Genomic DNA, 26,983 nt, shown 5'->3' on the forward strand with positions numbered 1-26,983 from the left:
TTTATTTAATGTCCAAGAATGGGGCAAGAGGGTGCTCTGCTGGCACATCAACTTCTCAACTCCAGGGGCTTTAGAAGTTTTGGATATAGGACAGGAATAATGAGGGAGAGAGGCTAATAAAAGGAAGAAAATTCATATCTTTTCTGGGAACAGGTAGAAATCTTCCAGGAACTTGGGGTACCACCTCTTTTTACTTCAGTTATGGTCTGGTGTTTCTGGTGATGGTGTGTCTTTAGCCTTGAAGTGGGAGGAAAGAGGCTACACAAGTCTAGTTAATCCTGCGTCATAGTTTTGGGCAAAACATTTCTCAAGTGAACGACATGTCTACATGCAGAGCTGAGTGAAAACCTGATCCAAGGTTAAGGCAGCAAAGGAGAAAGACACAATTTGGAGGCAGAGAGGCCAGAGTCTTTTCATCCTATTCCATTGGACATAAGCAGGCTCAAGTGAAGAGTCAATGTTTTCAGCAAAAGTGGCCTTCAAGTTCCTGAAAGTAACCTATACAACCTATCAGCATAACTCACATGTCAGAGATGATATCTACCCCAAAGCTAATGGAGGCTAATCATTTATTAGCTTTGGGGAGGCTAATAATTTATTTCCATCTCTGTGATCTCCAAAATCAGTGATTTTTTTAAAAACTCAACTAAGAGCAAGAGAATCTGGAGGGTTTATTTAGATTTTTCTCTGGTAAAATAAATAAGAATCTGAAGTAACAGATCATGAAGTAAGACAGAAATGTTTAAAGATCCTAGTCCAGATTGAATGGAACCAGGAAATTCAGAAATTATCAGTTATCCCTTTCATTGTTCATCTTTATTTTATATATCTCGGTATACTTAGAGCACAGGAAACTTGAAATCATGCAGAAAAACATAATTTATTCAAGTCAGGAGTCATACACTGGTGATCAAGAGACTAGATGAGGCCTGTAGAAATATTCTGTGAGACCTACACCTTTTTTTTTTTTTTTTGGTTTTTCATGGAGGGTCTAGAGATGTAGTTCAGTGGTAGAATGTATGTTTTTCATGCACAAGGCACTGGATTCAATTCCAGCATACTCCCTCAAAAATTGAAATAATTTCTAACATTTAAAAATTGTGAGAGTCCACATAAATATCTGAATTTCCTGCTTCTTTTTAAAATGTAAAAGACCCAGGACTGGGATTGTAATGCAAACAAATAAATAAAATTAAAAGATCTGACAATTTTGGGCTTACAATCACAAATGGAATTAGTTAACCAAAACCAAGTAATGGTTTTCTCCCTTAGTTGAGGTATGAGACCACCAATTTACTATAACTCCTTTTTATATCACCTTCTGCCACTTCATCCATTAAAGTTAAAGCCCCTGTGGGCATTTTCAATTCTCCTGTGGGCATTTTCATTTTCAATTTAATATAGATACATACACATATGTATGTACATATGCAAATTCAATATACACTGAATGGTGTATAGTTAACATTTCATGGTGTTATAATTGAACTTATTTAACTAGGATATTAAACATAATTGAATTTAAGTATTCAACTATCACTTAAAGAAAGTTGGTTTTCTCCTAAATAGCTCTCTTATTTTTCCCAGCTTGCTCTAAGATCAATGAATTCTTCTCGATCAGCATATGGATGTGTCCTGTTCTCTCCTGTATTTTTTCAACATTATCAATGGTCAACCTCAATGAAAATGAATGATAATGACAGAGCATTGAATTTAAAATGCAAATTGGGAATGAAGGTAAATATAAGTAGCCCTGGGTTTCTCTTGCATTGGAGAAATATTTATTATAAAGGATACTTGGTGGGCTGGGGATGTGGCTCAAGCGGTAGCGCGCTCGCCTGGCATGTGTGCGGCCCAGGTTCGATCCTCAGGACCACATACAAACAAAGATGTTGTGTCCGCCGAAAACTAAAAAATAAATATTTAAAAAAAAAAATAAATAAAGGATACTTGGTAATTCAGATGGCATGCAGGACAATTCTGCTTATTTATGAATATTACATACATCCTTGTTAGTTTTAAAGAAACAGATAAAACAACCATATTAGGTATGTTCTTAATATGTATAATGTGTTTGTGTTACAGTCAATTCTACCCATCTTTAGATGTCTAACTTCTCTCGAAAGAAATGTAGAAAAGTGCAAAATGTTCACCAGCTCTGATGAATGCAAAATAGTTATTCAGTTCTTCTGCAGGCATGGTAGGTGTTCAAAGTGGTTTAAATTTTTGTTCCCCCTCCCCCCCTCCCCCTCCCCCCTCCCCCCCCCCCTCCCCCTCCCCCTCCCCCTCCCCCCTCCCCCCCTCCCCCTCCCCTCCCCCCTCCCCCCTCCCCCCTCCCCTCCCCCTCCCCCTCCCCCCCTCCCCCCTCCCCCCTCCCCCCCCCTCCCCCCTCCCCCCTCCCCCCCTCCCCCTCCCCCCTCCCCCCCTCCCCCCTCCCCCTCCCCCTCCCCCCCTCCCCCCCTCCCCCCCTCTCCAGTAGAGAGGGGCTTCCAAAAGAGAATGTACTTTTTTTTTTTTTTTTTTAGTTGAGGGAAAATAAAATCTGCATGTATATTACTGAAGTGAAGTACAAAGGGCTGGACTCAAAGTCTTAAGCTTTCCTCAAAGGGTACTCTCCAAGTGTACTAATGACTCAAAATGATTTTAAAGAAAAAAAAAAACATTTGAATAACTTACTAGATTCAAAGGTGTTCCAGATTGTCCTCTGAAATTCCAAACTCCACAAATATAACATCTCTATCATAACGGTTGGTCCTTAGCTGTACTGTGTCAGGTTCAGAGAGTTCTCTGGATCCATTGAGAGAAGTTCTAAGTTGAGCTTATGGAGTAGCAAGAACTCCAGCATAGGATCAAGTACCCATGGACAGGAGCACTGGTCTTTAAAGTGGTCCAAATTATCTGTAACTGGTCTGAGTTCATGGCCTAATAATGAGCTTATGTCAGAATTTAAGACAAATACATTACTAAATCTTCTCTTTAGTTTAGCTGTTGTTTGTTTGATTGTTGTTTTTAAAGAGATGGGGACTTACAATGTTGCTCAAACTCCTGTTCTTAAGCAATCCTCCTGCCTTAGTCTTCCAAGTAGACTGAGACAGGTGCATGCCACAGTGCCTGGCTTTTTTTTTAATAGTAAGATGGTGTGTGTGTGTGTGTGTGTGTGTGTGTGATATGGGGGGCATATTGAGGATTGAGTCAATATCACACATGCTAGGTAAGTACTCTACTATTAAGCTATGTTCCCATCCCTTTTGTTTTTTATTTTGAGACAGGGTCACACCAAATTCCCAGGCTGACCTTGAACTGAGATCCTCCTGCCACAACCTCCACTAGCCCCTGCCAGTACCTGGCATTGCCTGGCTTAATAGTTAAGACTTTTTTTTTTTTTTTTGGATTGAACTCAGGGGCACTTAACCACTAAGCCCCATCTCCAGCCCTTTTTCTTTAATGTGGTGCTGAGGATTGAACCCAGTGTCTCACATGTGCCAGGCAAGTGCTCCATCACTAAGCCACAACCTCAGCCCCTAATAGTAAGATTTTCTTGATGAAGGAAGTAAATTCTGGTGAAAACTCCACACCTTATTATAGTACAGTACTTTGTAGTGTACTAAAGTTAATAAGTGACCTAGAGAGAAAACAAATTTTAAAATTTTTATCTCATTTGCATTCTATGAAGGAGAATTAGTATTAGACTAAAAGAACTAGTGCAGTGAAGCCAAATTGTTTCTAAAAGGATGTAGTGGAATATTCTTTGGGTGAGAGGCAAGGTGGAAAGATTTTCTGGCTAGTGATGTCTCATTTGGCAAGTTTCCAGCAGGTGGCAGTGGAAGGAGGAAGCAGTATGAGCCAAGGGGTAGGTTGAGAACATTCAGGGCCTTTCATAAGGAAAAGGGAAAGGAAGGAAGTAGAGGAAAAGGTAGCCTCAGGGATAGCGAAAAAGACACTCCTCAGCCTGAGCCCTCTGCAACACCAGTGTTCACTTGATCCAAATGCTCTGTGGGTAAGAAGGTGTTTGATACGCATGGGCTATTTCTCAAGACTACCTAAGACATGGTGATGGTAGTGGCTTCTGTGGGGGCCAAGGCAGGAACCAGGGGAGGGCAACTTCCTTTTCACTGGCTGTTCTTTGTTATCTTTGACTTTGATTCTACATGTACCTATTATCATCTCGCCATAAGTGACAAGAAAATATTTTAAAAAACAGGTAAGAGATGTTAGTTTTTGAGCTTTGTGCCTTCCTAAAAAAGCCACCATTTAATATAGGTCAGATTATATCATTCAAACTCAAAATTCTCAAATAGCTCCCGATTTTGCTCAGGGCAAAAGCAAAGATCTTAGAATTGACTCGTAAGTTTGTCCAGGATTCAAAAGCCGTGGTGTACTTCTTTCTGGGGGTGCATGTCCCCCTCCACAGCCTATTATTTTACACATTTATGTTCTTATTGTCAGTCTCCCTTACTAGAATGTAAACTGTGAGGACAAAGACTTTTGTCTGATTTGTTCTCTGATATTTCCAGCTTCTAAAAATCATCCCTATGTGGTATATTACAAAAAAAAAATTCCCCAATTATTTGTAGACTCTTCTTCACAAGCTGGGGCATGTTTCCCCACTTTGAATCTTGGCTGACTGGAAACTTGCTTCGATACCAGAAGAACTCACTAGAAGTGATTTTGTGTGAGTTCCAAGCCGGGACTTCAAGAGGCCTGTCAGCTTCCACCACTGAGAACCTTTCCATCAGCATGAGAACAAGTGTGGTGTGGCCTCCTGGAGCACTCCTGGCTAGGTGGGGAGAGGCCTCACCTGTCCCAACTCTCCCACTTGTTCCTGCTGAGGCCCAGATAGGGAACAAGGCCATCCTACGTGATCCAACCACAGCTAAGCCCAGCCTAGGCCAGAAAAGCCCTCAGCTAAATTGTGGGAAGTAACAAGTGCTGGTTATTTTAAGCTACTAAATTTTGGAGTGATTTTTTCTCATTCAGTCAAAGCTGGTTAATACAGCCAGATACACACTCAGTAATATTAAGTTAATAAATATTGTTTTGTTATTAATTCAGCAATATAAAACAAAGAACAATAAAACACCAAACATATAAGTTAAGAAATGTTTCTAGTGAGCCCTTTGATTCTCACTGTAACATTATTTTATTATTATTATTTGGTACTGAGGTGCTCCACCACTGAGCTACATACTTGTCCTTTTTATTTTTTATTATGAGACAGGGTCTCCCTAAGTTGCTGAGGCTGGCCTCAAACTTGAGATCCTTCTGCCTCAGCTTACTAAGTCACTACTAGTATTACAGGCATGTGCCACTATACCCAGCTTCAGTGTAACATTATTATGCTATAAAATTATAGCCCCCCTGGATTTTATTGCATGGGTTCTATATGCAAATAGACTCATAGTTTTAATTGTAATTGTTAAAATTGTATCACCTTGAAAAGTCACGTAACCTCACTGAGATGCAGTTTCCTCTTCTGAGATTAAGCCTCTACACTATAGGGATATTGCGAGGATCACAGAGGATGTATGTGAAATGTGTGCTTCCTAGCATATTTATTTGAGGGTCAGACTCATTCTGGAGGAGCATCCCTAACCCAAGAAATCTGAAATCTGAAGGGTGCTGAGGTCTGAAATCCAGTTTTCAGATTAGTGTTGTTCAACCTGTAAAGTTTATGCAAATATTTCAAAATCCCCAAAACTCCCAAATCTGAAACACTTTTGGTCTCAGCATTTGGAATAAGGGATACTCAACTTATATTGCTACCTCTCTTTTTCCTCAAAAGGGAAAATAATTCACAGACCAGATGTGGAGGTCTAACTGCCAAAAGTCCTGTCTGAAAAATCAATCTGGATAAGAGAAGCTGAAAGAGATATGGTCTATAGTGGGCGGTGACTGTTTTACAAATTAAGGAACTGTCTTTCAGAGGATTTGGGGTTCTCCACTGCCTCCCTGGTCCTCGGTTTCATGTTGCCTGGTGTCCACTAGGGAGCGGTAACAGATTTCATTGAGGAACAGTGCTGCTCCGAACTTCGAGCACCTGTCATATAGCAAATGTTACTTTATTTTATTGGGCTGTCAAAGTTAAAGATTCAAAAAAATCTGTTTTTCTTGTGCTTAAAATGATTAAGAGTTCGCTTTGTTCTTTTTAAGGTATTAAAAGAACTCATAATGTGTGTTTTCAAGAAAGCCAGCCTTTGCAAGTTATTTTTGAGAAGAATATGTGTACTAATACACTGATGATTCAGCCAAGGTAATGAGTTTTATGTTGTTTATTTTTCTTTTTTTGAATATAGTATGGCCACAGGATGAAAAAATAATGCCCTACTTACAGGTTTTTATTTTTAAAGCTAAAACTTGACTTAGAAAAATCACTTTACAGGGTCAAAAGGAAATTTGATATAGTAGATGATAACTGCCTAATGGTAGCAGCAATAATTTAGTGGCCAAGAAAGTTCTAAAAATATCCTATCATGATTTTTTACATCAAGTTCTATCAAAGGAGAAGAACATATTATCTCATAATACTTACATTTATATGGTACCTATCTAAATCTTAGAACATACAGCAGCAGGAAACTTTTTATACATTTTAAATGCAGACTGATTTTACCCCTAAGTGCTTTTTTTCTCTAGATAATGAGTGAAGTATTTTGTCAGTGAAACTATACCCAGTTTTTGCTGTGAGCCAAAGTTTATTTCATCCTTATTTGTGTGTGTGTGTGTGTTTGCGCATGCACTCACGTGTGTATGTGTTACTAAGGATTAAATTCAGGGGTGCTCTACAACTGAGATATATCCCCATCCCTTTTATCCTTTATTTTTTTTTTTTTAAGACGGGGTCTCATTAAGTTGCTGAGTCTGGCCTCAAACCTGTGATCCTCCTGCCTTAGCCTCCCAAATTGCTGGGATTGCAGGCATCCACTACTAAGCCTGACTTCTTATTGTTTTGGATTTTTAAAAAAATTTGTTCTGATTAGTTATACATGACAGTAGAATGCATTTTGACACATCATAAATAAATGGAGTGTAACTTCTCATTTGTCTGATTGTACATGATGTAGAGTTACACAGGTTCTTTATTTTTTAAATTACAAAAGTTACACCTATTCCTTTTAATACATCCAAATATATAGAAGTGTGCAAAGGTAAATAATGAAAGTATTCTCTGCCACCTCCTGTCCCACTTGGCAGTCAGGTCCCCTTTATTAACAATTTGGTATTTATCCCTATTATTATAAATATCTATTTCCTTAATATCACCTACTACACATATATAGTTTTTTTGTTTGTTTTAAGAAAATGTTCTACTCTCTGTATTGTTTGGCCACTTGCTACCCTGCCCACAGTGGTAGAGATGGAACCTGTGGCCTTGTGCATGCTAGGCAAGCATTCCACCATTCAGCCACATCCCCCGCCCATGACTTGCTATTTTTTCTTTTTCTTCCACAACTTACTTTTTAAATCTTAGTATATAATTGTGAGCATATTTCTATATCAGTTCACTTAAATCAATCTTATTCTTTTGAATGATTACATAATTTTTCATTATATATCTGAGCCATGATTTGCTTACTCTAAACTCTTGGTGAAAATTTAGGTTGTTCCAACTTTCTGCTGTCATAAATAATTCTGCTAGCAGGACACAAGATAGTGTATTCATCATTTCCCCAAAACTTAGTGCCTTCAAAGTCAGACATTTTTTATTCTATAGTAACAAGTGTGGCTTAGCAGGGTGTTACTGGCTCAAGGTCTCTCATGAGGCTGAAGTCAAGACATTGCAAGGGCTACAGTCTCATCTAAAGGCTCAGTTTGGGGAATTCACTTCCAAGCTCATTGCCAGGGCTGTTGGGAAGACATGTGGTTGTTGGTAGGCCTGGGATCCTTGCCATATGTGCCTGTCTATAGCTGCCTAAGTGTCTTCACAAATGATAACTGCTCTGAGCAAGATAAAGAACACAAGTGAGAACACAGACAGTACTGGCAAGACAGAGGCCAAGGTCTTTTGATCCTGTAATTTCAGAATTGCCATCTCATCACTTCTTCCATTTTCTCTGTGTTAGAAATGAATGTAGGTGCTAGGGTTGTGACTCAGCGGTAGAGCGCTCATCTAGCACATGTGAGGCTCTGGGTTCGATCCTAAGCACCACATAAAAATAAATAAAATAAAGTTATGTGTCCAACTACAACTAAAAAATATTTAAAAAAAAATCTACCCCATGTTATTTAAGGGAAAGAGGTTAAGGGCGTGAACATCAGGAGCTGGCGATCACTGGGGCCATGTTATAGGCTACCTAACCCAGAGTCCTAGAAATGGAATTACTGGGTCAAAGGCTTATACAAATTTTAAATTTGCATAGATACTATTAAATTGCCATGTGAAGTTTGGGTCAGTCTTCATTCCTACCAAAATATAGGAGAATTCTTCTAAGTAGAGGATGTAATAAATCTTTAAAATGTCTGCAAATCTAATAGGTTAAAAAAAATGGTATTATTAGATATTCTTTATTGTTGTGTATTCCTTATTAGTAGTGAGCTTGGGCATTTAAAAAATATATTTATTAGCATTTGGTTCTTGTATGAAGATAGTTGGCTTCTTAGCGGCTAGGGGTGTAGCTCAGTAGTACAGCACTTTGCCTAGCACTTGCACAAGGCCCTTGGTTCATTCCCAGAACTGGTCGGGGGAAGGAGAGGAGGAAGAGAAGGAGTTGTATAACACCCCTCACCACCTCTCCCTCAACAATGAAAAAGTTCTCAAATGAACTTGGTTGGTGTTCCTGACATTTAGACATCAGTAAACACTGCTAAGCTAATGTCTAACATCAGGTTGACACCAAGATTGCATAAATTCTAAGAATTTCACTTTTATCTAACAACACTTCAATTTCAAAAGGAGAGAAGAACTTGTAATGCAATCTTTGAAAAAACAACCCAACTAAAAAATGGGCAAAGGATATTAATAGACATTTCCCCAAAGAGGACATTCAAATGGCCAATACATAGGTAAAACAGATAAAAAGTCATTAGGAAAATGCAAATCAGACTTTAAATCTGTGTGTTGTGTTACCTGTGAGTTATAGCTCAGGAAAGCTGTATTGAGCACTTGGGATATCCAGAGAGCCTTGAAAGCAACAGACAATAGGTTGTCCAGGAAAGTAACAAAACAAAAGAAAATACAGGCAGCAGGCTGCTTACCAAACTCCACCCCCTTAACTGGGCCTCCAGCATAGTTCACCCCAGCTGTATTTAAACAGCTTCATTTTCGACTGTCTCCCTTTTCAGTCTGATCTCAGATCAACTAAAGGAATGTACTTCTATATGTATATAAACACACACATAATATATGTAATGTGGTGTTTTTGTTCATGCTGCAGTTGTCAGATGTATTTTGCTATTCTCTTGGACTTCAAATGAAATTATAATTTAAAAATATACTAGACATAGGACAGTTGACATATAAGAAAGAAAACAGGCCTTTTGGGTACATCTTCTTAAGCGCAGGCTAATTATTAATTTCCAGATTAAAGATTCAAGTCCCAATTAACAAGGTTGTCTTTTTGTTTGTTTTCCAAGTGATGTTAAGACATTTCATTACATTTTATAGACTGCTTGCTGAGGCGATTGTTCTTTTTACATCAAGTCAAGAGGAGGTCACCCTTGCTGTTACTCCACTGAATTTTTGCCTCAAGAGTTCTAGTGAGGATTCCATGGGTAAGGATAATATCTGTTGCCTTGCTTTGATGGATTCTCCTTCCTGGCTATCTTCATTGCTAGCCTTGCAGGGCATATTAATAGCATAATATATGTGTCTAAAAAGCAGTAAGATGTAGAAAGATCATAATTTTTTAAGAGATCCAGGACATTTAACACAATACTGATTAAAATATTTGGTTTTGAAATTCAGGTTATTTTAAAATGAAGAGAATGGTTACTGAGGGAAATATATTTTCAGTTAAGATTTTAAGGTCTATTTCTTATCTTCTATCACCCAGTGTATTTAACATAAAGAAAAGCAAAGAGGTCAGCAATCCATAGAGATGATTTGTTGTTGTTGTTGTTATTGGGGATTGAATTCGGGGGCACTCGACCACTAAGCTACATTTCTAAACCTATTTTGTATTTTTTAAATTTAGAGATAGTGTCTCACTGAGTTGCTTAGTGCCTCGCTTTTGCTGGGGCTGGCTTTGAACTCGCGATCCTCCTGCCTCAGCCTCCCGAGCCGCGGGGATTACAGGCATGTGCCACCGCGCCCAGGCTCGTGGAGATGATCCTGACTAAGCAAAAAGAGGCAGTAACTTTTAATTAGAAATGTTAATTACTCCATTTAGCAAATACACGAGGCAAAAATGTGTGACCACTCCTCAAGTCAGCTGTTCCTAGCGTTTCCTGGTGGCGTGGGCCCGGCCTCGGGTCTTCAACGCTGGGGCGCCCGCCTGCGGTGAGGTTTTGACCGTGAGCGAAAACCCGCGGGGTCTTGGGAACTTTTTGACCCTAGATCTTTTGTTTTCGGTGATGTGAAGGGAGGAACGGTATCATTTTAAGGGGAAAAGCCAGCAGAACCAGGCTTCCATGGGGTCGGTGTGTGCCAGGGTGGGTCCTAGAGCTGCCGCTGCGAATTCATTTGATTTTCCCAACAACTCTGATGTGGCGCCGTGGCCCATCAGCCCACCTGGAAATGGAAATCACCAAGAGGCACCCGGCACCAGGTGGGCGAGGCTTTGGAGCCCCAGCGCCGGGGAGACGTGCGCTAGTCGGGTGCGGGGCGGCGTTTGGGGGAGACATCGGCGACGATTTCCGCGCCCCACGGCGCGGCCCAGGATTCAGGGTTTGTGCCCACTTCTCTGGGCTTTGCCCTCCGCGCCGGGTCTGCGGCTCGACCTGGCTACTTGTTCACGTGTTCCGGGACTGTTTGCAGAGACGGTGAAGGGCTCAAGACTGCCACCCCAGGAAGGCCAAAGCTGTCAGAGCCAGGCATTCTGCGCAGGTGGCAGTCAGGGAGGGGCCCCTGGAAGCTTTAAAGAAAGCAGGTGGCATAACTGGGGCAAACCAGCTTATTGTTAAAGGTGAAAACATGACCGGCAACTCAGGCCTTTCTTGTTCTATCTCAGTACTCTTATTGAAGTTGAAGTCCAGAGGAACTGTGGGACCGGCCTGGTGCTGCATGCGGTGGTAGTGGCCTGTGGTCCACAAACAGACAGGCTTCAGAGAGCAAGCTCTCCCCCACTGTCTCAAACGCCTCCCTCAGGTCCCCCAGATTCTGATTTTAGCAGCTGGGAGTACATGATCTGGAAAACCCGTGCTGGGCTAGTGCCATCTCTGAATAGTTGGCCATTTAGTAACAAGTGAGCACTGTCCCTCATAAGCAGCTTTCTAATGAGTAGTTATGGTACATCTCATTGTGTAATCTTATGGAACCTCCTCTATTCTGAAACACTGGGTGTGTGGGAGCCTTCCTGATTGAGATGAATGCATATTTAAGGTATTCGTGGGACCCTTTTAAAAATACATATGATTTAACCTTTGTTCTTACTGTGTATATAATTCATGTTCATTGAAGAAAAAAAAGGCACAAATAAAACAAGTCACCTGAAGTCCTGCTATCCAGAGATAGTTTGGTGTATCTTCTGTACTTCAGTTAGAACAGCAGAAGATTGAATGAAGGTACTGATTTCTAAGAAACTATAAAGTCATGTGTGTGTGAATTTTATTCATCTCAGATCACTTTAGGTAAGAACTCTGGTATTTTTACATAAGCAGTTTATGTGAAATGTTCTTGTAGTAGTCTCTAAATTGTGGAAGTCAGGAATGCAAGAGGAATATAAAAATATACTGAATTTCTCTTTTGAACAAAGGTACTTACAAAGAGTACACAGATATTGTCAGGAGGGGGAGGGGGAGGAAATGGGATGGGATTTGAGAAACAAACAAACAAATCCCTTTTCCCTCCAAATTCATTCTTCTTCCTCTTCCTTCTCCTCCTTCCCCTCCTCCTCCTCCTTTTTTCTCCTCCTCCTCCTTTTTTTCCTTTAGTACCGGGGATTGAACCCAGATGTGCTCTACCACTGACCTACATTCTCAGCCCTTTTTTACTTTTAATTTTTGGTACTGGGGATTTAACCCAGGGGCGTTTAATCACATCCAGCCCTTTTATTTTATTTTTTTAATTTAGAAACAGTTCTCATTAAGTTGCTTATGGCCTTGCTGGCTTGCTGAGGCTGACTTTGAATGCATCCTCCTGCTGCTCCCAAGCCGCTGAGATTGCAGGCATGTGCCAACACACCTGGCTCAGCCCTTTTTATTTTTTATTTTATTTTGAGATGGGGTCCTGCTAAGTTGTTAGGCTTTCCTTGAACTTCTGATCCTTGATCCTCCTGCCTCAGACTGTCAAGTTGCTAAGATTATAGGTAGTTCCTCCAAATTCATCATGAATAATTTTTAAAAAGATTTATTGAGATATAACTTATATACTATATGAGTGATTCACTTAAAGAATAAATTCATTTTTTATTCTATGTGGATTTGTTCTCATTTCCTCCCAGCCCCAGCCCTAAGTGACAACTAATCTACTTTCTGTATCTATGGATTGCCTATCCTGGGACATTTTGTATGAAATATGGAATCATACAACATGTGGCCTTTTGAGTCTGCCTTCTTTTATTTAGCACAATGTTTTTAAGGATGTTCCATGTTATAATGTTTATCAGTACTTCGTTTTTAATTGCTGAATAATATTCTTTTCTATGGTTATGCCACATTTGATTTATTCATTCACCATTTGGTGGGCATTTTTTTTTTTACAAATTATGCATTTCTGTGAAAACATGTTTTTTTTTTAATATTTATTTTTTACATGTAGATGGACACAACACAATGCTTTTATTTTTATGTGGTGCTGAGGATCAAACCCGGGTCCCACCCGTGCTAGGTGAGCGCTCTACCACTGAGCCATAATCCCAGCCCCTGATGGGCATTGTTTTAGTCAGCTTATTCTTTGCTGACAAGAAAAGACCTGACAAGAACAATGTAGAGGAGGAAATGTTTATTTGGCACATGGTTTCAGAGGTCTCAGTCCATAGATCACCCACCCCAGAGCTCTGGGCCCAAGATGAGGCAAAACATCAAGGCACAGAGGAGAAAAACACCTCTGCCACAAGGAAGCAGAGGGAGAGCTCCACTCACTAAGGGAAAATAAAAACCCCAAAGATGCACCCCCAGTGACCTGCTTATTTCAGCCACACCCTACCTGCCTATGGTTACCGCCCAGTTAATCCATATCAGTGGACGATGCCCTGATTAGGTCAAGACTCTCATAACTTAATCATCTCACCTATGACCTTTCTTGTATTAACTCACACATGAGCTTTTGGGAGAAGCCTCATAGCTAAATCATGAAAGACATTTTTATTGTTTCATATGAATAAGGCTCTTAGGAACAGAGCTAACATGAACATTCATCTACAAGATTTTTTGTGATTATGTGTTTTTATTTATCTGGGTATATAGTTAGGAGTGAAATTGCTAAGTCTTATAGTAATGTCATATTTAATATTTTGAAAACCTGCCATATTGTTTTTCAATGACGAGTGCCCCATTGTACATTCCACCAGCCACATGTGGGGTCTGATTTCTCATACCCTTGACAATACTTGTTATTGTCTGTCTTTTGGATTACAGCCAGCCTAGTGGGTGTGAGGTAGTGCCTCATTCCGGGTTTGATTTGCATTTCTCTAATGACTAATGATGTCGAGTATCTTTTCATGTACTTATTGGTCATTTCTTCTTTGGAAAAAAAAGTCTGTTCAAATCCCTTGTTCACTTTTTTTTACTTGGATTGTCTTTTGATTATTCTGTATGCTAGCTCATTATATATAGATTTGCAAATAGTTCCTCCAATTTTGTGGGGTTTTTTTTACTTTCCTTCTTTCTTTCTTTTTTGTTTTTTGTACCAAGGATTGAACTTGGGGCACTTGGCCACTGAGCCACATCCCCAGCCCTGTTTTGTATTTTATTTAGAGATAGGGTATCACTGAATTGCTTGGCGCCTCACCATTGCTGAGGCTGGCTTTGAATTCGCAGTCCTCCTGTCTTAGCCTCCCAAGTTGCTGGGATTACAGGTGTGCACCATTGTTCCTGGCTATTTTTTACTTTCTTGATGGAATATTTTGAAGCACAAAAGTCTTAATTTTTTTTTTTTTTTTTTTTTTGTGGTGCTGGGGATTGAACCCAGGGCCTTGTACATGCAAGGCAAACACTCTACCAACTGACCTATATCCCCAGCCCAAAAATCTTAAATTTTTTTTGAACATTATCTATCACTTTTTTAAATTGTTGATAGATCTTTATTTTATTAATTTGTTTATATGTGGTGCTGAAGATCGAACCCAGTGCCTCACACATGCCAGACAAGAGTGCTACTGCTGAGCCACAGCCCAGCCCTCTATCACTTTTTTTTTTTTAGTTGTTGATGGACTTTTATTTATTTGTATGTGATGCTGAGAATCGAATCCAGTGCCTCATGCATGCTAGGCAAGCGCTCTATCACTGAGCCACAACTGCAGCCCCCCTCTATCACTTAAAAAAAAATTTTTTTAGTAGTTGATGGACCTTCATTTATTCATTTATTTATATGCAGTGCTAAGAATTGAATCCAGTGCCTCACACAGGTGAGGCAAGTGCTTTACCACTGAGTCACGACCCCAGCCCAAAAGTCCTAATTTTTAAAAAATTTTTTTAGTTATAGGTGGACACAATATCTTTATTTTATCTTTATGTAGTACTGAGGATCTAATCCAGTGCCTCATGCATTCGAGGTGAGCACTCTCCCTCTGAGCCACAAATTCAGCCCCACAAAAGTCTTAAATTTTGATGGAGCCAACTCATCTATTTTCTTTCGTTGCATGATTTTTGGTACATCATTCAATTTTGGGGGTGGGTTACCAGGGATTGAACCCAGGGGCACTCAACCACTAAGCCACATCCCCAGCCCTATTTTGTATTTTATTTAGAGACAGGGTCTCACTAAATTGCTTAGTGCCTCATGGTTGCTGAGGCTAGCTTTAAACTTGTGATCCTCCTGCCTCAGCCTCCTGAGCTGCTGGGATTACAGACATGTACCACCATGCTCAGCCATCATTCAATTTTTAAATCATAGAAGAATATGTAATAGAGGGAATAATACATAAATCCTTGATTATCTTGAAATGTATATGTAAAATTCCAAACATCAGGGTGTGCTATGATAATACATTGTTGAACTAAGTCAAATCATCTTTTTTTGAATAGATGACATAAGATATGTCTGGAAGCTAGGCTCGGTGGTGCACACCTGTAAACCTGTTTTTTTTTACTTTCTTGATGGAATTGGAGGCTGAGGCAGGAGGATTGAGATTTCAAAGCCAGCTTGAGCAACTCAGCAAGGCCCTAGGCAATTCGGCAAGACCCTGTCTCTAAATACAGAAAGGACTGAGGATGTGGCTCAGTGGTTAAGTGCCTCCGGGTTCAATCCCCTGTACCAAAAAAAAAAAAAAAGAAGAAGAAGAAGATATGGCCAGACACCATGGCACATGCCTGTAATCCCAGAAACTTGGGAAGTTGAGGCAAGAGGATCACAAGCTTGAGGCCAGCCTCAGCAGCTTAACAAGGCCCTAAGCAATTCAGAAAAGGGCTGTGGACTTAGCTCAATGGTAAAGCCCTCCTTGGTTTCAGTTCTCAGTACAAAAAAAAAAAAAAAGTAAGATGTGAAGTTTGTTTCTGTTTAAAGGAACATAAAATTTAAAAATTGTAGGGTATGTTATTTAGAATTATCTTTAAATATGAGTGGCAGAAAATATAATAATAGTGGTTGATAATGATTATTCCATGTTCATCAAAGCACCAGGCTTTTTCTGTATTGTTCCTTTGCCATCTTTAGGACCATGAGCTCTGCCTCATGGTCCACATGAATATTCATAGGAGCATTACTCATAATAGCCACAGAATGGAAGCCAAATGTTTTCAACTCATGAATGAATAAAGAAACTGTGATCTCTCCATACAATTGAACATCATTTATCCATAAAAAGGAATGAAGTCTGGGTGGAGGCTACAGTGTGGATGAATCTTGAGAACATCATGCTGAGTGAAAGAAACCAGACACCAAAGGCCACATATTAAATGAGTCCACATATAGGAAATATCCAGAATAGCTAAATCCAGAGAACAGAAAATAAATTAATGGTTGCCAGTGGCTGGGAGGAGAATGGGGAACGAGGGCTATCAGATGGTGGCTGGGGCTGGAATCATTTGAAGATGTGAAGAAGGTGCACTCACGTGACTTCTGGTGGATGCTGGGAGCTCAGCAGGGCCCGTGACCATGCACCCTGGATTTCATATGGCCTGGTAACTGAGTTACAAGAGTCAGTATTGCACAGACAGGAAGAGGAGACTGCCAGTCTCTTAAGGTCTGGACACAGAAACCGGTGCAGGTCTCTTTGCCATATCCTTTTGGTCAAAGCACTCCGGATCCTACCCTGATTCAAGGGGAAGGGACGTAGACATAGAACCCACTTCTCAGGGAATGTCAAAGAATCTTTGACATTCCCTGAGAAGTGGGTTCTATGTCTTAACCTATCCTTTATAGTTATATTTTCACATTAAAATTTAATAAATGCCTCTGGAGGGCTGGGGTTGTGGCTCAGTGGTAGAGCGCTGGCCTAGCATGCATGAGGCACTGGGTTCAATCCTCAGCACCACATAAATGTAAAATAAAGATATAAAATAAATAAATAAATAAATAAATGCCTCTGGGACTCATTTTATTCTTTATTTTTTTCTGTGACATTAAACAGATTTGACAAATTCTGTGTACAGTGAGATGTCTTTTGGCCCAGATGAGTTTGACTTCTTTCAGATTGGATTGGATACAGAAATAACATTTTGCTTCAAAGAATTGAAGGTAAACAAATATTTGTGTCAAATTCAAATTCAGGTTTTTACTGGTATTTTTCATAAAGATTTAAAGTTTTTTTAAATTTTCTTCCTCAGGGAATGCTGACGTTTTCAGAAGCTATCCATGTTCCTATATCCATTCATTTTGATTTTCCTGGAAAGTAGGTCCTTGGGAACTTTTCTGAGTTTCACTCTTTTGTGATAATAAAACCCTTGGAATCATGGTGAAATTAATTAACACCCCAGGATTTCCTTAACTTTACTAGCTTCATGTATCAAAGTAAAGTTTTGAAAGATGCCAAATGGCATTTTTAAATTGGAACTTGATTGAGAAAGATACATGTTTTTGCAGAGTGAAATATTTATAAATTTGACATGCTGCTGAATAAATTGCCTAATTAGAAAACCATATATGGCTTAAGCAAGTTAAAATCCCTATGAAACTATGAGACTTTATATATTTCAGAGCAAAAATTTGTGGGGCTGGGGCTGGAACCCAAGGTCTCACACATTAGGCCAGTGCTGGACCACTGAGTTACATCCCCAACCCCTCCAAACTAAAATTTTAAATGGGATTGGGTTGAGGTATATTTATGAAATTGAATTTAATGATTTCTAAGGGATCTTTCAGCTCTTAGGACTGTAGTTATTTGAGATTATTAAAGATTCCCACATGAAAGGATAGGTACTATTTCTTTTTATTCCATAATTATCATCTTTAATGCATTCTTAATGACCACCAGAAAATAAATGTTATTTTTGCTCTGACTCTGCCCTTTTAGACCAATGGCTTTGACTATTGATGACATGCTACTGGAAGCTAACTTTATTTTGGCTACCTTGGCTGATGACCCAAGTCGGGCATCTTCGCCACAATCACTGTGTCTCTCGCAGACACGAAAAAGGTAAATCTATGTTTTAAATTTGTTATTGGTTGGGGAAAGCCATGCCATCTTATTCTGAAATAATTCAGTGGCATTCACTTAGGAAACAACTGGGGAGTAAAACATTAGGTCAGAAATTTTGTCCCAATCTAGAAGAGCTAGAGTAACACCAAATCCTAATGTTGAAACTTCACCAATGTTGTATCAGATATTTGTTTTTTTCTCTTCTGATCAGAACTTAACAGGGCTATCTGATTTATCTTTGTTATCATTCAAAACTCATTTTCAATTTCCAGTGTCAAGTTTTGCAGGAAAGTATGTTATTCATTACATAAAACTCTTCTTTCTCAGATACAGGGATAACCATTTATCTTTTTTCTATTTTTCTTTTCCTTAATAACATTTTGGTGGGAGGCATAATTTGTTGTAAAGTCACACAAAGTTATAGTAGAAATTTTGGAAAATACATAAAAGTACAAAGAAGAAAATAGGGGCTGGGGTTGTGGCTCAGCGGTAGAGCGCTCACCTGGGATGTGCGAGGCCCTGGGTTTGAACCTCAGCACCACATAAAAATAAATAAATAAATAAAATAAAGGTATTGTGTCCAACTACAACTAAAAAATAAGTATTAAAAAAAGAAGAATAAAATAGAATTCACCCATAATTGCCCCACTCAGAAATAGCTACTATTAACATTTAACTCACTGAATTTTCTTTCAGACTCCCCCCCACCCCAGCCCAATATACTTGTATTTTAAAACAAGATTGGGCTGGGCACATAGTGAGTTCCTGTAATCTCAGAAACTACGGACATGAAGGCAGGTGGATCAGAAGTTTCAGCAGCTTTGACAACTTTATGAGGATTAAACAACTTAAAGAATTAAAAATTAAAAATTAAAAAGGGCTGGGCACGTACTTGGCTCAGTGGTAAAGCACTCCTGGGTTCAATCCCTGGTACCAAAAATAAAAAGGAGTGGGATCATGTAATGTGTTGCTTTGTATTCTGGTTTTTCTCCATAAAATATATTGTGAATATGTGTGTTCCAGCATCATTGATTATGACTTGAAAATATAGGTTTTATTTATATTTTAAGTTTGCATCTGCACTGAACATGTACAGCTTTTTTTTTTTTTTTTTTTAGTTGTAGATGGACACCATACCTTTATTTTATTTATTTATCTTTATGTGGTGCTGAGGATCGAACCCACAGCCTCACTGTGCTGGGCAAGCACTTGACCACTGAGCCACAACCCCAGGCCCAAAACATAGGTTTTCATGACCTCATGATGTTTCATTCTACAGATTTCTAATAATTTATTTAACTTTTTTTCTCACTTGATCCTGTTAACATATAATATGAAGTCAAAGGAATTTCTAAATGATCATATACATAAATGGTAAGTTTCAACAATTAATTCTGTATTATCTAAGTACATCCTCTAAATCAGCACTATCATTGTCATTCACATTGCTCCATTAGTTATATAAAAGATATATTTCCCCAGTGACTGAGGAGGCTGAGACAGGAGGATTTCGAATTCAAAGCCAGCCTCAGCAATTTAGCAAGGACCTAAGCAACTTAGTGAGACCCTGTCTCTAAATATAAAAAATAAAAAGGGCTGGGGATGTGGCTCAGTGGTTAAGTACTCCTGGTACTTAAATACCCCTGGTTAAATATCCCTGGTACTCCTCAAAAAAAATATATATATATATAAATATATATATATATATATATATTAAAAAATATATATATATATATATTTTTTTTTTCCAAAGAAACAGCTCATTTAATCTCTGTTAACATCTCAGGTCAGATATGATACGGTCAAATTCGAAGGCTGATAAAAGTGGAACCAGCCAGGCTCCAGAGTGTATCTCGAGAAAATCAGCACCCAAGAGGCTTTATCCTAGGGAAGCTGCCACCAAAAACTCTGCAGGGGAAAACTGTGGCAGCCCTCAAAGGAAAAGAGCAAGTGGAGACAACATCTTTGAAGTACCTGAAAGCATTGTGAGTGACACAGAGGAAGGGCCAGGCTCTCCATACCTCAGGAAGGTAAGAGGACCGACTGCATATCAGTCAAGAAGTGTCAGCACCAGTCTCCCTCGGCATCCTGTGCCACAACCCACCCCAGCCTCTTGTGAATTATTATTTTTTTCTTTCTTTTTTTTGTGTGTGGAGCTGGAGATTGAACCCAAGGCCTCATGCATGCTAGGCAAACTCTGTACCCTTGAGCTACCCCCAACCCCTGTGTTGTTTTATTATTTTTTGTTAGGGGAGGTGTGGAGCTAGTCTCCGATAAGAAAAGTCTGATTTATAAACTATCAATACAAATAGTTACATTTCTCAGTAATTTCTAACAAAGCATATTCTAAGTAGAGATGTGGGCATTTGTTTTCAAGAATAAATTAGGATCATCTATAGTATGCTCTATTTTAATTCCAACAACATGCTAAAGTCATAGAAGTAATTTTTTTGGTCACACTTACTGTGCTTACTTTTTCACAGGCAACAACACAAAATCATTTTCCTGGGACTTCAGGACCCTGAAATTCACCAAAATTGCCAGTTTCCTCAGTAGGGACAGTGATGTTTAGAATTGCAAGCTCTATGACACCCATTTGAGCTCTCTTAAATTCTCTACTTTTAAGGGGAGTTGCTGGCCTCCACATGGCAAGGACGAGGCCGCTGCGCTCCGCCTGGCCTGCTGAGGGCCTGGCCGGCCCCGTGGCCCTTTCCCCTCGGCCCTGGTTTTGCACGGTGTGCTGGGACACTTGCTTCAAACCTTAGGTGGACAATGAGGGGTTCAGAGCCCTGGCTCTAGAGTTCAAGTTCCTGCATTCAAATTTCTCTTGCCACTCATCAGCTGTACAACTTGGGCAAGTTACTGATATTTGCCTCAATTTCTTTGTCAGAAAAATGGAGATAATTATATCCGTTAAATGGATCTGTGAAAAACGCACTCACAGACATACCTGGCGTGTCAGTGCTCCGCAAATGTTCGTTACTACTCTCTCGCACTCTCCTGCTTTTAGGCTCTTGGTCATTCCACTTCCCCGTCACATTGCGGTGGAAGTCCTTGGAATGGCATTCAGGGACTTTCCCTGGGGAACTTAACGTACACAGTCTTCACCTGGCTTTCCATTCTCCTCCCCGCCCCAAACAGAGCATGCGTGTGCGAGGGGGCAGCAAATAGGCTGCCTCTCTAGCAATCCCGTGTCTGGCTGAGCAAGCTGTGTGGACAGTGGCCTCAGGATGAACCTCTGCTTGGCTCTCAGCGTCTGCCATGCACACTGAAAACAGGTTTGTGAACCTGACAAGGCCAGAGCCATGTGATGCCTATATTTCCATCACTATGTGGCCCACCCTACTATTGGCTTATTTAACATTTTATTTTAAAGTAATTTCAGACTTTTGGAAAGTTGCAAAAATAGCATAAGAATTTCTATATGCCCTCCTCCTCCTCCTCCTCCTCCTCCTCCTCCCCCCCCCCCCACTGGGGATTGAATTTATGGGCGCTTAATTACAGAGCCACATCTCCAGCCCCTTTTTATTTTTTACTTCTAGATGGGGTCTTAGTTGCTCAGAGCTTCTCTAAGTTGCTGGGGCTGGCTCCTGCCACCATGCCTGGCTTTGAATTAGGTTCATCAGGGGTTGGAATCTATCTCTGGACTTTTTGTTCTGCTAATCTTGGCCTCTGCATGTGTCAGGGCAACACTGCATTATGACAGCTTCCAGGTGTGTTTTCATGGCTGATGGGTTAGTATCCCTTTGTGGATTGTGTCAGTTTTTCCTGTTTTCAATTTGTTTTTAGTTTTGTTTTGTTTTGTTAATACTTATTTTTTAGTTTTAGGTGGATACAATATCTTTATTTTTATGTGGTGCTGAGGATCAACCTAGTGCCTCACATGTGCTAGGTAAGCACTCTGTCACTTGAGCCCCAGCCTCTCAATTTGTTTTTAATTTAAGCTTTGATATCAATTTACCAGATCCATAAAAAAGGGTGTTTTGGTTTTTTTGTTTGTTTGTTTGTTAGTATTTTTTAAGTCTTAATTTACTCTGCTAGGTAGACTGTGAGTTCATTAAGGGCAGACCTGATTCTACTCATTTCTCTCTTTCTAGTGCATTGCCAGTAGTGTGGACACCTTCAACCCTGGTTTGGGACATCCTAAGAAAGTTTTTAAAACCCCTCTGGTGGTCTCGCAAAAATTCCAGATGGTTCACCGTGGGTGTGTGTGTGTGCGCGCGCGCGCACATGCATGCACATATATGCTAGGTGTGCTACTTTGGGAAAGGGGATTTTCAAAATTAGCTATAACAGAGTTCTATATCCTAAATAATGACCAGTGGCTTCTTCAATGTAGGGAGTTATATACAGTTTTCATGGGCAGTAACATAGGGAACACACACACACACACACATACACACACATAACATTTAGACATATTTTTAATTCTTTTCTTGCCCAGTTCACATGGGATTTGAGGCTACTGTCTGGCTGCCTGGACGCTGTCAAGTTTTCTCACTGAAAGACATGGGGAAGTCTCCATTATCCAGCCATGTGAGATTTAAAGGCCAAAGAGAGATAGAAAATAGCACTTACCCCAAGCCAATGGCAAATTCAGGCAGCTCTCAAAAACCAAAGTCCACCTAAGCTTCCCGGTCTCATGGGGCACCATGAATGTCCCTGAGGGATATGTGCATACGATGATACACATTCAATAGTCCTTGGTCAAGGCTAGACCCATAAAAGGGAACTGAGATTGTGTCTGCAGTTATGGCGAAAGCCAGTGTGTTAGTTTCCTATGCTCCTTCCACAGATTTATTGAACCCAGGGCCTTGTGCATGCGAGGCAAGCACTCTACTAGCTGAGGTGTATCCCCAGCCTGAATTACCATAAATTTTGTGCCATGAAAACAACACAAACGTATCATCCTACAGTTCTGAAGGTCCAAGTCTGAAATGGCTCACTGGCGAAGGTCAAGGTGTCAGCAGAACTGTGTCCGTTCAGGAGAATTGGGAGTCTGCTTCTTACCTTTTCCAGCTTCTAGAGGCCACTGTACTCTTCTCTCATGATCCCCTTCTATCTTTCTGGCTCGTTATATCTTTTCCTATTGCTCACTCGAACCCTCTCCATCCTCTTTCCGCCCGTAAGGATCTTTGTGCTCACCTTGGGCCCCCCAGCTGGTTCAGCCATCTGTTCGCAACCCTGGCTCCATCTGTGACCTTTGTTCCCCTTGGCCACGTGACATAACACCTTTACAGGTTCGTGGGCTTAGTCCACAGGGGCACTGTGTGGTCTACCATGCCACCAGCCCTGCCAAGCTGTTTTTTTTTTTTTAATCCAAAGTGTCCTTTGTTTATTGTAATCACTCATTATTAAGGTGTATTTGTGATTGAATTTCAAAGTATATGCCATTTGTACACATTGTACATTTGCTTATAGGGCAGGTGGGCTTAGCTGATATTTTAATAGTAAGTACAGTCTGGAAAGTATCAGGCTGCAGCAGTACAAACAGGATCCTAATTAATTGGCTCCTGGCTGGCCTCTGTCACAGACATCAGTCTATACTGACCCTTATTAAGCTGGAGTTTTCTATGTGGAGTGAGGAGCCCACACTGCTGTCAGAACTGCCACCTTACAGAGAGCATCCCCATCTTCTGATACAAAATTGAAGATGAGCCAAGAATGGGGCTTATTCATTCATTCATGCTACACCCATGGACTTCCACCAGTGTTTCCTGCAGGCAGGTGTCCTGGAGAGCACGTGAGGGAAACTGGTCAGCAAAATAAATAAGGTTCCCAAACTTGTTTAGAGACTAAAGAGGGTATAAGGCATAGGGACTAGATGCAGATATAAAAGTCATGCGACTAAAAATAGGGAAGTTTTTAAAAGCTGTGATAAGTTCAATGAAAAGTTCAGGGTGCTTTGAGATTTAAGGTGCTAAACAGCCTACTCCAGGAGGCCAGGGGGGTCTTCAGTGTGAAACTCGTGCTTAAGCTGAGCTGGAAGGGATAAGGAAGTGAGTTTGGGGGGGGCAGGTGCAAAGGCCCTGCAGTTGGAGGGGCATTCTGGTTTTAAGAAACTGAAGCCTGAGTTCTGCAACTGGGAGCAGATTGCCAGAGGCAGACAATGCATTGCTCAAGGGGAAGCTACATGAGGGCCAGCTTATGCTGGGAGAGTCCTGTGGACTGTGTGTAAACAGCCTTATAAAGTACCTTGGTATTTGAAGTCTTTGAAAGGATTTAACAGTTGATGGTGTTGAATGTTTACAAGAGAACTTTAGCCATGTGAAAAATGGGGTGGGGTCAGGCAAGAAAGTTCTCTCAGTTACAGCCTCCGAGTTGGTCACTCCTTAGATGAGGGGTGGAGGGAGTGGTCAGGTGAGACAGCTAACTTAGGAGGTAACACTCTTGACATGGGTTGGTTAGAAGGGGTAAGGAAAAAGGGAGAGATCAGGGGTGACTTAGGTTTTGAGGACCTGGTTCAAGGCTTGAGTATGGCAACTGGTGACACCAACCAGGCAGTAGGATGACTGAAGTTCAATCTTGGAGACTCCCTGGCACACAGATGGTAATTTCAAGAGGACAGCCCACATTTAAGGTGGTGGTTCTTAACCAGGGGCGGGCCTCCTCCCCTAGGGGACCTGGGGTAAAGTCTGGGGCCATTTGGATGATACAAGTTGGGAAGGGGGTGCTACTGGCATCTAGTGGGGAAAGGCTAGCAGCACTGCCCAGCATCTCCCAATACAGGACAGCCCACAACAGTCATCAGGTCCCAAATGCCAGCTGTGCTAAGTTTGAAAGTGAGCCCTGGTTCAAGGTTGGGTAGAAGAGGGTGAGCCTGCTGAGCGGCCCCAGGGGTAGGGTAGGGACTGCACTGGAAGGCAGTGTGAGGGGCGACCTGAGTGGATGAAGGCAAAAAACAGCCTCCAACTTTAAGGATGTGGCCATTTTCATTGATCACATCTGAAGCTTGTGAAGTGGTGGGGTCAGAAGCTTTTTAGACAGGGCTAAAGAGCAGGAAAATGAGAAGAGATGGCTCAGTTCACACAGCCAGCATAGGGTCTGGCTCAACCTGGAGTTCTGATGGCTTCAGGGGAAGTCAGCAGATCTCTGCCCCAGCTGAAGGTCATCTTGGGCCTCTGAAGTTAGGGAAGGGTCTGGTTTTAGAACTAGTTGGGCCAATAATGACATCCCATGAGCCATCACCAATAAGACAGGAGGACCACACTGGCAGCGTTCTGCAAGGGCTGTCACCTTGAGCATTAATTGGGCAAACTTTCACTTTGGAATAAACTGCAGTTTTTTGTTTTTCTCTCTAGTTTTCTTGCATGTTCTTTGGAGCTGTTTCTTCTGACCAGCAAGAGCACTTCAACCGCCCTTTGGACAGTCTGGCAATAGCAAGTGACAGTGACGAGGATGTGATTAATGGCACTGTCTCCACATCTAAAGCTCAGTGATAGCCTCGCCTTAAGCCCCAGTCTTCATGCCTAGTGTACAACAGATATGGAAGTGCATCAAGACGTCTTGAAACAGTTTTGTGACTAGTAGTCCAGTATTTTGTATTTGTGAACATTTTGGAGTTTGGGACTCTCAGAAACTGCAAAAAGTTATGCAGGTTTTTCAAATAACATCACTTTTGTCCATTGAAAAAAAATTCTGATTTTTGAAGTAGCCCTTAGAAAAAAATAATCATTCCCTCACTTTGGAGTCTTTTTGTATTTTGTAAAAGATTTGATTAGCCTTCAATTAGAACAGATTTTCAGGGATGATTTTTTATTTGCAATGTGATACAGGAAAATAATTTAATGGAAATGATGTCAAACTTTTATTGTTGTTGTTGTGGTGGTGGTGGTGGTGCTGCTGCTGGGGATCGAACCCAGGGCCTGGTGCATGCAAGGCAAGCACTCTATTAACTGGCTACACCCCCAGCCCTTGATGTCAAACATTTCTGTATTATCTAAAATAGTGTAGCAACCTCCACACAAGAGAGCCTGAGTTTGGAATGGAATGTGGGATACAAATGTCTGTTCTTTGCCCCTTTAAGAATTAGCTTCTTACCTGCATAAACAAGACTAAAAATTTGGTACAAAAACACTGTTATGTAATACCTTATGGTGAGAGCCTCTCCCTCCCCCAGACTTGTTTGCAGTTCTATAACCCCAGGAACCAGCCTTCTGTAACATCTTATTGCTAAGTCTTTGGGAAACCATCAAACAATAAGGAAGTGTTAACTGGCAAGCAATTGTTCTTCAGATTTTGTGAGGAATTTGAAAAGGTGGCTGAGTGGATTAGTATGCTTCAGAACTGTGAACAGAGTTCTAAATGAAACCAGAATGAATTTGGCTCTTGTAGCTTAGTAATGAGTCATAGCTACCCACAATAACCTAATAAAAACTCAAGTTCATCCCAAGATGTTTCTCAGTGAATGAAAATGGGCTTTCACCAAGCTTTTTGTGGAAAGTGGCAATGCCCACATATTTTCAACTACATTTTCAAAGTAGGCCGAATTTATGTCTCTTATGCTTATACCAATGATGAACACTGAATTCATATTCGTAACAAATGCAGATGACTATAGAGAACTTTTACACACAAAAGTAACCCTGTAGGTCTCCTTGCTGAGGATGAAGTTTCTGATTTCTTCATTGAAATAGGCATCAGTCTCAGGCTGGGGTTGTGGCTCAGCGGTAGAGAATTCGCCTAGCACATGCGAGGGCCTGGGTTCGATCCTCAGCACCGCATATAATTAAATAAAGGTTCTGTGTCTAACTACAACTAAAAAATATGTATCTTAAAAAAATAGACACCAATCTCAGCAGCAGCCTTGATGCAGCATGGCCTGCAGCAGACAGTTATGCTGCTCCACTGTACACAATTTGGGTTTTAGAATTTTGATAGTGTGCCAAGAATACACACACCAGGTTTTGTTTGTTTGTTTTTTTGTAATTTCACTCTGTACCATTTAGGAGGTGCAAAGCCTCAGCAGAGAAAACCTCTGTATTCACATTCAGTTATGAGTCCATTTTGATGAGTTTGGAGGGAGCTAACGGATGTAGTAAAGCAGTGGATGAGAATGAGCTATGGCAATTAAAGTATTGTGAAGGACAGATATGCACAGCCACAAAGTGCAGATTCACTGAAGGCTAAGAGGCCTGGAAATGGAGAGCTTG

The 26,983-nt window shown here is 40.7% G+C and overlaps 1 protein-coding gene and 1 long non-coding RNA gene across 2 annotated transcripts; one reads left to right on the top strand and one right to left on the bottom strand.

Annotated features, from left to right (window-relative positions):
* Positions 1 to 21,149, bottom strand: LOC131424227 (uncharacterized). Its single transcript, XR_009226917.1, has 3 exons — positions 20,782 to 21,149; positions 1,798 to 1,908; positions 1 to 348 (listed from the first exon to the last, which is right to left on the bottom strand). It is a non-coding gene; the product is annotated as an uncharacterized LOC131424227 (long non-coding RNA).
* On the top strand, positions 1,666 to 26,688 carry Rad9b (RAD9 checkpoint clamp component B). Its single transcript, XM_046446277.2, has 9 exons — positions 1,666 to 1,737; positions 2,086 to 2,200; positions 6,151 to 6,250; positions 9,602 to 9,708; positions 16,824 to 16,930; positions 17,020 to 17,084; positions 17,706 to 17,828; positions 19,618 to 19,861; positions 25,133 to 26,688. Exons 1-9 carry the CDS (start codon positions 1,681 to 1,683, stop codon positions 25,268 to 25,270), a joined length of 1,056 nt encoding a protein of 351 aa, XP_046302233.1. The 5' UTR covers positions 1,666 to 1,680; the 3' UTR covers positions 25,271 to 26,688.
* Positions 26,689 to 26,983: the final 295 nt, after the last annotated feature.

The sequence above is a fragment of the Marmota monax genome, unplaced genomic scaffold (genome assembly GCF_021218885.2).
Source record: "Marmota monax isolate L192 unplaced genomic scaffold, Marmota_monax_Labrador192_F-V1.1 WCK01_AAM20220418_F8-fsc00092, whole genome shotgun sequence".
In the NCBI taxonomy this organism is placed as follows: domain Eukaryota; kingdom Metazoa; phylum Chordata; class Mammalia; order Rodentia; family Sciuridae; genus Marmota; species Marmota monax.

What these genes read in the sequence shown, in the direction of transcription:
- Rad9b (XM_046446277.2), top strand. Translation starts at nt 1,681, where the DNA reads ATGAAAATGAATGATAATGACAGAGCATTGAATTTAAAATGCAAATTG. An exon ending in AATGCAAATTGGGAATGAAG is followed by an intron (nt 1,738 to 2,085) that starts GTAAATATAAGT and finishes TTTGTGTTACAG; the next exon opens with TCAATTCTACCCATCTTTAG. An exon ending in GCTCTCCATACCTCAGGAAG is followed by an intron (nt 19,862 to 25,132) that starts GTAAGAGGACCG and finishes TTTTCTCTCTAG; the next exon opens with TTTTCTTGCATGTTCTTTGG.